At 45.1% G+C, this 13782-nt stretch overlaps 1 protein-coding gene across 1 annotated transcript in view; it reads right to left on the bottom strand.

The window, feature by feature from the left end:
• The window catches only part of CPB2 (carboxypeptidase B2), a 73495-nt gene that overhangs the window by 45048 nt on the left and 14665 nt on the right, over positions 1–13782 (bottom strand). Inside the window, 4 exon segments of the mRNA XM_059684482.1 lie at positions 4435–4536; positions 6492–6666; positions 9586–9710; positions 12332–12407. Of these exon segments, the coding sequence (XP_059540465.1) occupies positions 4435–4536; positions 6492–6666; positions 9586–9710; positions 12332–12407 (478 nt within the window).

The following is a 13782-nucleotide window of genomic DNA, read 5'->3' as shown; positions in this document are numbered from 1 at the left end:
AATGAATTATATTTCATTTGCTTTTAAAAAATAGTTACAACCCAACTTTAGAGTATGGAGGGAAGGGAGAAGAGTGTTGTAAACTCAAACAAATATGTGGGGTTGAAATTCCAAAATAAGAAAAGAGAGAGTTAGATTTTTAGATTGCCATCTGCACTACCCAAGGAAGATTTTCTTAACTAACTTGGAGATAGTGATATTCAATGAGAAAGCAAGTGAGAGAGTCACGTGCACTGACCGTGAAAGGTTAAATTACTCAAAGAAGAGAACTGCTTGGCTGACTTAATCTATTCAATTTATTAGAAAACCTTGAGTTGTCTGAATTAGTTGTCTTCTGTCTGTGCTAAGCAAGCTCTGCTGGTACTGGTCCTGACACTGGCAAGCAGGAGGAACCCTAGAGACCTACATTATGTCCTCATGTGGGCATCCTTGGCCAAGTAAGAGGAGACTAAAGCATGCAAGAAGCATGGCTTCCCCACATGTACATCTAAGTACCAGAAACACAAGTTCCAGTGAGTACACACAACATGCTGAAAGCAAATGCCATGGATGGGATGCCATGATTACAAGAATCCAATCTGAGCAACTCAGTCACCAAGAAGACCCTATGTTTCATATGTCTGTCTTGAGTCTGCACTGCAAGTTTCTTCAGAACAGATTAAAACTTAGAAATTCTGACTCAAAATCTTATCTTTGAATGACCAAAAAGGCACACCTATCACAATTTAGATAATGTTGGGAAACTAAATGTAAATTAAATATTAGTAAATAAAATATTTTCCAATGATTATTTTTTCCAGAGCTTCTTTTTAAATATCCTATCTAGTAAAAGAGAAACATGGTAATTAGCCATACGTCCGTTACCCTTCCCATTGGCTAATCAGGGTGATATGCAAATTAACTTCCAGCCAAGATGGCGGCCAGTAGCCAGGCAGCTTGAAGCGAACAGGAGGCTTGCTTGCTTCAGTGATGGAGGACTCCAACGTTCCCCGCCTGCCGCTGCCGGCCTCTGAGCTTGCAGTTTGAAACATTGTTACAAATATAGAAGCTAAACAAAACCCCAGAAACCTGCTTTCAGTCAGCCGGGATCTCAGAGCTGGAGTTGAAACAGTGTTTCGATTATAGAACCCAAACAAACCAGATACCTGCTTTCAGCAGCGGAGGCCTAAGAGCTGGAGCCAAGCCTCGGAGCTAAAGCTGGCCCAGAATAAAAAAAAAAGAAAAAGAAAAAAAGGAGCGGTTTAAAGCTTCAGTCACCTGCCAGCCTGAAAACAGCCCTCAGCCCCTCACCCAGACTGCCCAGGCATCCAAGCGGCACCCCCACCCTGAGGGGGTGTGACCAGCTGCAAACAGCCATAATCCCCTCATCCAGGCTGGCCAGGCACCCCAGTGGGGACCCCCACCCTGATCCAGGACACCCTTCAGGGCAAACCAGCCGGCCCCTGCCCGTGCACCAGGCCTCTATCCTTTATAGTAAAAGGGTAATATGCCTCCCAGCACTGGGATCAGCAGAGCCACGAGGTCTCCTGGCACCGGGATCAGCATGACAGGAGGCAGTGCCCAAACCCCCTGATCACCCTGCGGCTCTGTGTGTGACAGGGGTGGGGCCACAACCTCCCTATCCACCCTGCTCTGTTCCTGACAGGGGAAGGCTCCCCAACCCCCTGATCAGCCCTGCTCTGTGCCTTATAGGGGGAGCTTCCCAACCCCCTGATCGCCCTGCGGCTCTGTGTGTGACAGGGTGCGGCACCCCAACCCCCTGATCGGCCCTGCTCTGTGTGTGACAGGGTGCGGTGCCCCAAACCCCTCCCCTCTGCCCACAGGCCCTGCTCTGTGTGTGATGGGGCAGAGCCATAACCTCCCCATCGACCCTGCCCTGAGTGTGACAGTGTTGGCGCCCCAACCCCCTGATCGGCCCTGCTCTGTGGGTGATAGAGGGCGATGCCCTAACCGCCCCCCACGGGCCCTGCTCTGTGTGTGACGGGGTAGAGCCATAACCTCCCCATCGGCCCTGCCCTGAGTGTGACAGGGTGCGGCGCCCCAACCCACTGATCTGCCCTGCTCTGTGTGACAGGGGGTGGTGCCCCAACTCCCCTATCGGCCCTACTCTGTGAGTGACAGCGGGAAGCTCCTCAACCCCCTGATTGGCCCTGCTCTGTGTGTGACGGGGGGAGCTCCCCAACCCCCTGATGGGCCCTGCTCTGTGCATGACAGGGGGTGGCGCCGCAACCTCCCCATTGACCCTGCCTTGAGTGTGACAGGGGGCAATGCCCCAACCCCCAATCGTCCCTACCCTGAGCGTGACTGAGGGTGGCATCACAACCTCCCGATTTGCCCTGCTCTGTGCATGACAGAGGGCGGTGCCCAACTCCCCAATCAGCCCTGCTCTGAGCCCGACCAGGGGCTGCACCTAGGGATTGGGCCTGCCCTCTGCCACCCGGGAGCAGGCCTAAGCCAGCAGGTTGTTATCTCCCGAGGGGTCCCAGACTGCGAGAGGGCACATGTCGGGCTGAGGGACTCCCTCTCCCCCCTGAGTGCACAAATTTTTGTACACTTCTTGTCCCGGCTGGAACTGGTCTAATATATATATATATATATATATATTAGAGGCCCGGTGCACAAAAATTTGTGCACTCAGGAGGGTCCCTCAGACTGGCCTGTGCTCTCTCACAGTCTGGGATCCCACGGGGGATGACCACCTGCTGGATTAGGCCCGCTCCCCGGGGAATTGGGCCTAAGCTGGCAGTCAGACATCCCTCTGGCAGCCTGGGAGCCCTCGGGGGATATCCACTTGCCAGCGGGGAGCAGGCCTAGCTGCAGTCGGACATCCTTAGCGCTGCTGAGGAGGTGGGAGAGGCTCCCACCACCACCGCTGTACTGGCGGTCGTCAGCCTGGCTTGTGGCTGAGCATAGCTTCCCCTGTGGGAGCACACTGATCACCAGGGGCAGCTCCTGCATTGAGCGTCTGCCCCCTGGTGGTCAGTGTGTGTCATAGTGACCAGTCATTTCCAGTCACTCTGTTGTTAGGATCAATTTGCACATTACCCTTTTATTATATAGGATATATTTAGGGTGGGGAAAGTGGTACAAAACAGAAGTACATCATTATAAATTATCAAGAAAGAATTAGTATGTTTTTATGTCTCCCTCAAATTCTTCTTTGGCCACATTTATTCACCTTTACGAAGGCCAATTTATTCAACTGAAAATGAATAACCAAATGAACTGTGATTAGAACAGAAGCTATCATATCAACCCTATTGTCAGGACTCCAGCATTTCCCTGGTTCTTATCCTTCCCTGGGTTTGGTTGTTCAGCTTTTGTTTGTTTTGTTTTGTTCCAAAAACTGTGTCAGTGTCAGTGTTTGTCCAATAACAGATCATCTCTCTCTTTTCTTCTTCCTACGTAAGGCAGTCAGAGGCGGTGGTGGTGAAAGGGCGAGTTGTCGCGGGGCCTACGTGGGCCGGCCACCGGGCCCCATGAGGCACAGCCTGACCATGCTGCTGGCGCCCCCGGGGATGAGATGGAGGACGTGGACTTCCTGTCTGGGCTGGAACTGGTCATCTGCTGGACCCCCGGCAACCGGACTGGCCCCTGGAGCCTGGGCTCAGCTCGCCCTGGGGGGGGCTAGGACTGCGCCTTCCATCTTGCCCTGGGTCCTCCATTTTTGGGGCAACCGCCATGTGCTCAGGAGTGTACCTTCTTCCCGGAAGCCCAGGCCCCTGCTGGCCACGCCCGGGATTTCTGGAGTCAGACGCGCTACCGTTGCGCCACGAGGTCCTAAGCCCGGGATTTCTTTAAACTAACCAATGACAATCAAGGGACGTGCGCGCCATAGAGATGACCCCATCCTGTGTAACAAGACCGGACTCGCGCCTGGCCAATCGGCGGGGCCCACAGTCCCCTCCCCTGCCCTTACTATAAAACCCACAATCCCATCAGGCTTCTCTCTCTCTCGGCCACTGGGCTTACCGTTGCATCGGTGAGTGTGGTCAAGGAGCTGAACTAGTTTGAAATGAAGGACTCTTTGCTTTTGCATTGGACTGGCTGGCTCCCTGGTGGGCCCTTGGGAATCTTGAAATCTGGGCACAACAGTGGTATAAATAAAACAAGGACATGAAAAATAATCCAGACCACACCCCTCGCCCTTTATTTTATGACAGTAGGTCTTGAAGTTCAGGGAATTTATCTGTCATATAAAAGAGACAGAGTTAATTCTAAAATTGGGATTTCCACTCATAGACCAACACTGCATTAGTAAAGCGAAAAAAAAAAAATTAACCCTAAGTAGCTGAGTATTAAAGTGGAGGAACAGTTGTAATACAAATATTTACAGAACTCAAAGAAAAAAAAATCCAAGTTATAACAAGTGCCACTGGAGAATTAACACATCCCCTGGAGTCGACAGGTCAATGACTCTCCCCCATGACATACCTTTAAGACATAAAGCGGACGCTTCTCATATGAGGATCCAATGTGGATTTTTTCAATCATATCAGGATACTGCTCAGTTATAACATCCATCCAAGAATAGATCTATCAAAATGGACATAAGCAGTCAGTCATAGAGTAAGTTTGAAGCATTTCCCTGACCAAAGGAAGCAGAGAGCATCTTCAAGGGAAGGAGAGCTCTCTAAAACCTGTGTAGGTAGAAAGAATGAGGAACTAAAATACTTGGGGCAGGTGTTTCTTCTGTTGTTTAGGAAAAATCAATAAAAGTAAAGTTTTGAAAATTATCAAGGTTTAGAGAAAGAGTAGAAAAGTACTGAAAACCATATGACAAAGTAGGAAAAGTTCATCTTTAAAGTATGTCTCCTAAGAGTTATTTTTAAAGGCTCATCACATCAAATCCCTGCCTCTGTGTATGAAATCCTCTTTACCGTTCATTCACAAGTTCACTTTTATTTGAATTTTTTTTTAAAAAAATTTCACTTTTTAAGAGTAACCTAAGGAAGGCCTGGGCACTGTCTTTGCACAGGATAAATGATAGGGCCCTTATTTCCCACTAGAAACCCGTGAATTCACAAGAAGATCTGTGAGATGATAAGGGGCAAAGGTGTACAATCTGGAGGGGAAAACAATTCTCTTCTACCCTGAGAAGGCATTTGATTCTGGGCCTGTCTCCTAGTTGACAGTCCAGTGGTACTTGTGATTCCATCAAGATTGCAGTGGAAGGACAAATAAAGAATTCCAGGCCTGACTTTAGGCTAGTGTCCAAAGATGCTCCTGAGAAGCCTACCTGCCAAACACCAGTGCTGTCAATGTCCGAGGGGCTGGAGATTTAGCCGTCAGGGATTTCCGCAGTGGGCCTCTGTTTACCGTGCTATTCTTCTAAGGAATGACTACATCTGAAAGAACAACTACATACAACTATTTTGTGTTCCAGTGATGGTTCAGTAGAATTCCTTCAACAGGGGAGGCTGTATTATATGAAGGTAGTTTTATAGAAGATCTTTATTTCACAATCTAATTGATGTAATGAAGATAACATCCTTTGAATAACTATCTTCTTTTGCTATTTGTTTTAAAAAGTGTTTTTATTGGGTATTTGTTTTTCTCCCCACAGTGGATTACTTAAGTTTTCTAAGTGAGAGTCAATGACAAAAGAATACCTCCTGCCCACCTTGTGGTCAGGACTGAAAAAGAGATCAGTTCTGAAGGGGAAGGAGGATTTGAGGGAATTTTTTAAGAGCAAGATTACTATGGTTCCTATGAACCTCCTAGAAAGGAGGAGTGGAAGGGAGGAGAGTTCCAAGGCATTTTCTGGAATGTCATTATTAAATTGTGTACCTCCCAAATTCATATGTTGAAGCCCATAATGTCTAGTATCTTAGAATGTGACTATATTTGGAGATAGGGCCTTTAAAGAAGTAATTAAGTTAAAATAAGGCTGTTAGTGTGGGTCCTAATCCCTTCTAACTGGTGTCCTTATAAGAAGTAAAGATTGAGACATATAGAAGCGCCAGGGATGTGTAATACAGAGAAAAGGGCAGGTAAGGACATAGCGAGAAGGCAGCAATCTGCAAGTCAAGGAGAGATCATCAGGAGAAGCTCACCCTACTGATACCTTCATTGTTGACTTCTAGCCTCCAGAACTGTGAGAGAATAACGTTCTGCGGTCTAAGCTACCCAATCTGTGGTACTTTGTTATGGCAGACTAACACAGTGGACTGTTAAATTTTTGTGTGGCAGTTTCAATAAAAAGTCCCTATTTATTATTCCTTGCAGTTCCTTAGCATGCAGTACTACTCCTAGCAGGTAGAGAAACTCTTAGTTATGGACAAAATCCTGCTTAGAGGCAGTTTACCAAATATGATGCAATTTTCCCAGTGAAAATATCTACAAAAGGATGAGTTACCACCATATGATCAACTTAATTTTAATATTTTTTACCCTTTTCCATTAATTATGATATTTTAGTAATCTTCCATAATTGAAGTGAAAATGCTGGTATGAAAATAGTAATTTTGGTGAGAAATATGATGGCTTACTTCATTTAGTGGGTGATAATTTTCATAGTATGAGGAGGAGGCCCGGGGGCTGATGGTATCATTGGAAGTCTGCTGGCAGGGGCTGATGGTATCATTGGAAGTCTGCTGGCAGGGGCTGATGGTATCATTGGAAGTCTGCTGGCAGATAAGATCTTCCACATCTTCCATCAAGATACTAGATGATAAAACAGAGGGTGAGCTGGTTTTTGAAAAGGGCTCTGATTTTCCCACATGGCCCATTGTAGCCACAACAGGTGAGCATGGGGAAAAAATCACTAAGAAACCTAACAAGCTAAAGTTCATCAAGGTGAAAACTATATCACTTACCATTATGGTGAGCTGAAATTCACAAACCTTCTTGGTAGAGCCCATATGTACACTGGAGAAAGTGACTTCTATGTGGTCTGTTTTCAAGGCCTCCAAAATGTCACCCTTTCCCTACTATTATCAACATTTCTCAACTGTGCTTCATCAGTGTCTTTTATGTGAGCATATAGGTTAGTGGGCAGCTTTCTTTAACCCAGAGTAATATTGTATTATTCTATCTTCAGTTAAAAACCAAGGAGAAGAAGAAAGCTTTTTCTTTTTATTTTTCATTGTGATAATCATTGAACTATACCAGATGTTCTGAATAGCCAAAGATGATAAAATCTCTAGAGAAGTAGAAGCACAGGAATAGGGTAGGTATGGGAAAGTTATCTTATTTAATATCTCTTGAGAAGTGCCACACTGTTAACGAGGCAAACATTGAATCAAGCCATTTAATTATCTGAGATGAACAAGTTGAAAGTTAGCTATCATTTTAATAATATTTCTTTACTTTTATTGAGGCCAATTGATAAAAATCAAGGTTTTGACATTAGATAGGTCTGGGTTCAACTCCTAGCTCTGCCATGTTTTAGTGGTTGGCAAACAGTGGCTCGTGAGCCACATGAGGCTCTTTGGCTCCTTGAGTGTGGCTCTTCCACAAAATACCAAGTGCAGGCGCGCACATATAGTGCGATTGAAACTTTGTGGCCCATGCACAGAAGTCGGTATTTTGTGGAAGAGCCACACTCAAGGGGCCAAAGAGCCACATGTAGCTCGCGAACTGCAGTTTGGTGAACCTTTTGAGCTTGGCGTGTCAGCATTTTGAAAAACTCTAACTTAACTCTGGTGCCATGTCACATATAGAAATTTTTTTTTTAAATTATATTTTATTGATATTTTACAGAGAGGAAGGGAGAGGGAAAGAGAGTTAGAAACATCGATGAGAGAGAAACATCGACCAGCTGCCTCCTGCACACCCCCCACAGGGGATGTGCCCGCAACCAAGGTACATGCCCGTGACCGGAATCGAACCTGGGACCCTTGAGTCCGCAGACTGACGCTCTATCCACTGAGCCAAACCGGTTAGGGCTAGAAATTTTCTGATATTTGCAACCATAGTAAAACAAAGATTTATATTTTTGGTATTTATTTTATATATTTAAATGCCATTTAACAAAGAAAAATCAACCAAAAAAATGAGTTCACGTGTCACCTCTGACAAGCGTGTCATAGGTTCGCCATCACTGGTCTAGGGCAACAGGAGGACATGAACATTTGAACAATGGACACAGAGAGCAGATGTTGGATAGGAGACTTCAAAAGGAAGAGGGCATGAACTCTGAGCAGAAACTGCATTTGCTACACTTTAGTCTTGAGGCAGACATTCAGGGATGTTCAACGACCTAGTGAAGGAAGCAAAATCCTCTTTACCAGCTGCTTTTTTGAGAGGTACCATAAAGTCTACTCAAGTGAATGACAATTTTGTTCCCCAAGTCTGGGTATACAGTAGAGCAGTGGTCGGCAAACTGCAGCTCAGCAAACTGCGGCTCGCGAGCCACATGCGGCTCTTTGGCCCCTTGAGTGTGGCTCTTCCACAAAATACCGGCTTCTGCCCATGGGCCATGAAGTTTCAATCACACTGTACGTGCGTGCCCACAGGTGGTATTTTGTGGAAGAGCCACACTCAAGGGGCCAAAGAGCCGCATGTGGCTCGCGAGCCACGGTTTGCTGACCACAGCTGCTGGGGTCCAACCCCAGCAGGTTCAGGGGTCCCCAAAGGTGTGGACGGAGTCGGCGAAGAAGGAATGACACGGAGGCAGCGTTCAGTTGACCAGCATGGTTGGGTTCTTTCTCCTGGTTCTATCTAGGATCTCCAGTCAGGTTCTGTCATCAGGTTCTGTTGCTAGGTTCTCCAGACTGGTTCTGTCCAGGTTCTCCAGCTAGGTTCAGTCACCAGGTTCTAGTCAGGTTCTCTTGCCATGTTCTATCCAGGTTCTGTCTCTAGGTTCTTCAGCCAGGTTCTCTCGCTAGGTTCTGTCTCTAGGTTCTGTGGCCAGTTTCTGTCCAGGATCTTTTGCCATGTTCTCTCCAGCAAAGTTCTTCTGTATCTAGGTTCTGTGTAGGTTCTGTGTCTAGGTTCTGTGTAGGCTCTGTGTCTAGGTTCTGTGTCCTGTTGTCTTGTTACATCTGTATTTATACCAGTTGATTCCAATTCTATCAATCTCTATTCCAAAGGTTAGGGCGCTTCTTATCTTCATTCCAGGGAGTAAAGATTATGTAACTTAAGCATGATTGTTCATAGTTAAAGTGATTAATTACCCACCTGGAACTTAGTTAAGGGGTTTTATTCCCTCCCTAACTTCAGGGGAAAATCCCTACCTGGGGAAACAACCTTTCTCAGAGAGGTGACCTTGGTTAAAACACATAGTGCCAAGAAGGTGAGCAAACATATTAAGAACAGTATGCCATATATGCCAGGTCCCTTGAAACAGCAAGGATGGACTGGCTCCCAGCACACAGCAGTAGAGGGACTATAAGAAGGAAAGAATTAGAAAGACCTATAAGAAACTGCACAGATCATTGAGTCTAACAATCCTTTTGAGGTCATGAGAGGTTAAACCACTTGTTCAAGGTCACAGAGCCAGCTACTTGGGCTTTATCACCAGTCTGTTTTGGAGATTTAACGTAAGTATTTCTTTTTCCAAGAAGCAATTGTACCGTCTGCTAGTTAAATGCCTCATGGGTGCTTATAATAATTATTCAATGAATATTGAATGATGCTTACCTGAATGGAATTCTGTTCTCATGTAAATGGAATTTCACATTGATTATATCAACTGCATTCACAAAAAAATGGACTTCTTTTGCTTTTACAATAAAGTCAGCTGTTACTGGCTGCCACAGAACAATCTACACTTTTAAATGGAAAAATTGATAAAACAAAAAATGGTTATTTATATTATTCTTATCTGTAGCTAATGTCATAAAAGTGTATCTATAAGGAGAATCCTATATAATAAAAGTCTATATAATATATGCAAATCTACCGAACAGCAGAGCGACCCTTGGAACAACCAGTTGCTATGATGCGCAGTGACCATCAGGGGGCAGACGCTCAATGCAGGAGCTGCCCCCAGTCTGCAGGCCTCAGGCCGGCCAATGCGGGAGCCAGCAGGCTGGCGGAGCGGGGTGGGGCTTGCCAGCAAGTGGGCTGGTGGTGGTGGTGGGGGGGGGGCTGCCCCCGATCGCCCCACCGGTCACCTCCTGCAGAGGGAGACAACCTGTAACGGCGGCAGGGGGGCAGGGCTAGTGAGCAGGCGGTGCCAGGCTGGCCAAGGTGGGTGCCAATGGGGGCCCCCTGATCGCCCCGCCAGTTGCCCCACAGATTGGCCCTGATCACCGGCCAGGCCTAGGGACCCTACCCATGCACAAATTTTATGCATCAGGCCTCTAGTGAAAATATACTTCCTGGCCACTGGTCCTCATTTATACACATGGCATTCTAAACTTTTATTTTGTGTGGAGCTTGTTTTATTTTTCTCTGTAATTTCAGTTGCTAAAGAGGGCCTGGAACATGGTAGGTACTCAATAAATATTTGATTAAATAATGAACGAAGGAGTGAATGAGTATACTTAAGGCCCAACTGTATAAAACTGGATGTGTATGTCAGATACTCAGAAGAGAAATAAAATTTTGTATAGAAAGTTGATTAAATGGTGATTTTCTTTAATTAAAAAAATCCATATTCTTGATGTTATCATCATGTCTGTGCTCCCATTCTTTAATCTAATTATGGGCTTTGGTCAATATCTTCCAAAATTATTCACATTTTTTTCCCTATTTCACTGCACTTTTTCAAAGCACTTTCACACTCATTTCCTGTGATCGTTATAGTCATAGTTTGGTATAAACCCAGCAAGTGTCATTCTTTTCACTATTCAGGTGAAGAAATTAAGGCTCATAGCTAAACTTGTCTAAAATCACACACTTAGGAGTGGCAGACCAAGAGCTAAATTCTAAATCTCTGATGCTTCCTTTGGTGGTATTTCTCTGTCCACAGCGTGTTGGCTGTGAAAATTCACTGCTCAACTCTTCTGTTGGGAGAAACATAGTTGACTGACCTCACCAGCTGTTCCTGTTCTTGATCCACCAGAGACTGAGGCCATGCTCTCCGGAGCTGCAGACAGCCAGTGATTGAGCATTATGATTATATTAATGCAGGTCCCCCCCCAAAATTGCAGGTCTATTCTTGCTAGATAGGAGTTTCTTCTTACATGTGCCTTTGGCTTAAGGACTCATCACTGGTCCCCCCAGACCTACATTGGAACTTCCCTTCAGTCCAGAGACTCTTCATGCACAATCTTCCTTTCTACACAGAGGTCAGAGCTGCATTATGATCTAAGGGTGCTCCAAGTCACCCCAGGTCCTCCTTCTTCAGGCTTCACATGCATTTCTCTTGAAACTTTAATCTGGTCTGACAAACATGGAGCCATCAATTTTTTACCATGATATTTTGTAACTCTTATCAGGCATTCTGGGGAGATGGGTCCCAGGCATGAAAATGTTAGTAAATTTTCCCTTGTCTTTTTGATGTTTGCTTCTTGGTTAAAAACTATTGTTTTATAAGTGAAGTCCTACTGGACTTCTTTTATCATAGTATCTTTATAAATACACACTTTAAATCCCAAGGTACTATTATGTGGCTAGCTCAAAAGCCAATAGTACAAATGAAGAAGATTTGATTTTGGGAACCAGCAAAATCATGTGATTATGGGAAGGGGAAAAAGGCTATAAGAAGAGGGGTTTATACCAGTGATATGCAAGTTAGACAACATATAGGAGAGAACATGGCACACAATACTTCCACAAAATGAAATAATCCTATATAATAAAAGCCTAATATGCAAATCGATCGAATGGCAGAACAACCAGTGTAACAACCTGTTGCTATCATGCCAACTGACCACCAGGGGGCAGGAGCTGCCCCCAGCCTGTAAGCCCCAGGTCAGCCAAGGCAGGTGCCAGCAAGGGCCCCCCAATCGCCCGGCGGGTCGCCCTGCAGAGGGAGGCGACTGATAGTGGTGGCAGGGGGCAAGAATGGCGAGTGGGTGGCACCAGGCTAGCCAAGGTGGGTGCCAGCGGTCCCCCCCCGATTACCCCACTGGTTGCCCCACAGATTGGCCCTGATCGCTGGCCAGGCCTAGGGACCCTACCCATGCATGAATTTTGTGCATTGGGCCTCTAGTCTATATATAAAAGCCTAAGCCACCGAACAACCAGAATGACCAGAACGACCAGTCGATCAGTCGCTATGACACGCACTGATCACCAGGGGGCAGATGCTCAATGCAGGATCTGCCCCCTGGTGGTCAGTGTGCTCCCACAGCCAACCTCCCATGGCCCCTCTCCCTGGTCAGCTGGTCCCCCCTGCCCCCATAGGCCTCGATCACCAGCCAGACCGAGGGACCCTACCCATGCATGAATTCGTGCACCGGGCCTCTAGTTTACAAATAAATAAGGGAAAAATTACCACATATGCTGTAGTAAGACTCTGCAGAATTTGATCTTCCCTAGAGCTTCTAGGAAGAGCAGATAAAACCTGGCCACTGGGGAAAAATAAAACAGAATTTTGATGTTAAATAAAAAGCAAAAATGAAATAAAATTATACCGTTAGGGCCTTTGAGATAATTACAAAAAGGAAACAAACTTTAAATGTTAGAAGAAAAGAGGATCTTGCTACAGACTATGTGGTGTTAAAAAGAGAACATATATTCGCTCATTCTTTCTGCTCCTACACAATTGCAATATCAACAGCTCTCTTAAATGGGAGTCAGTTTGCAGAGTGCTTTCTCTTTTCTTTGTGTGTGTGTGTGTGTGTGTGTGTGTGTGTGTGAGAGAGAGAGAGTTGATTTTAAAAATTAAATATTTGGTGCATAGGGAATATTTATGCCAACACTAGCTTATCCTATATAATAAAAGGCTAATATGCAAATTGTCCCCTTGGGAGTTTGACCAGGAGACTGGGAGTTCGATTGCTCACTATGATGTGTGCTGACCACCAGGGGGCAGCGTGGAACATGGCAGGTGAACAGCAATGATGGTGGTACACTGAGGAAGCGAGGGAAGGAGGAGGCGGGGAGGCCAGGATGCGGGGAACCTGATCAGCCCTGATCAACAGGCAGGCCTAGGGGACCCTACCCATGTACAAATTTTGTGCACCGGGCCTCTAGTTACATAATAAAATTAATGCGTGTGAAGCCATTACCCCACTTAAGAAATCTAACTTTATTGGTGTCCTTGAAGTTCCCCACCCCTGCTCCCCAGCCACATCCCCAACGTTATCCACTACCCTAAATTTTCACTTTGCTTATTCTCTTGCTTTTATTTATTGAATGGATTCTTAAACACATGTATGGATTTTTGTATGTGTGGATTCTCAAAATATCCTTACATTTGCTTGATTTAACTATATAAAATGGTACACAATGTCTTCTTCTGTATCTTGTTTTTTCACTCAACATTGTATTTTCAAGATTACTATTTGTGTTGAAGTACCTAATCATAATTCATTCATACTTATAAGAATTTGTCTACAAGTGGAATTGATATTTCTTCAGGGTACGCACAATTTTAATTTTGTGAGATAATGTCAAATTATTTCTCAAACTTTTTGTTTCCATTTGTATTCTCACAAGTAGTGGAAAGGATTTCCCATAACTCCTCCTCCTTGCTAACATTGATGCTGTATGACTACCTTTTTTAGTCTAATGGTTGTGAAATGGAATCTTGTGACTTACCAATGAAGTATAATTATTTCCATTAGATTATTCTTTGTGGCAATAGGCTAGTATGATCGTCTAAATATTAATCTTTTTTCAGTTGTACGTATTGAAAATATCTTCTACCAGTTTGTCTTTTCTCTCTTTATGATGTATTTTTATCCATCATTTCCTTATGGGTTTGTGGCATTTTTGTTTTTG

This window comes from Myotis daubentonii, chromosome 2, assembly GCF_963259705.1.
Source record: "Myotis daubentonii chromosome 2, mMyoDau2.1, whole genome shotgun sequence".
NCBI lineage: Eukaryota > Metazoa > Chordata > Mammalia > Chiroptera > Vespertilionidae > Myotis > Myotis daubentonii.
This window is presented reverse-complemented; position numbering and strand designations above follow the sequence as displayed.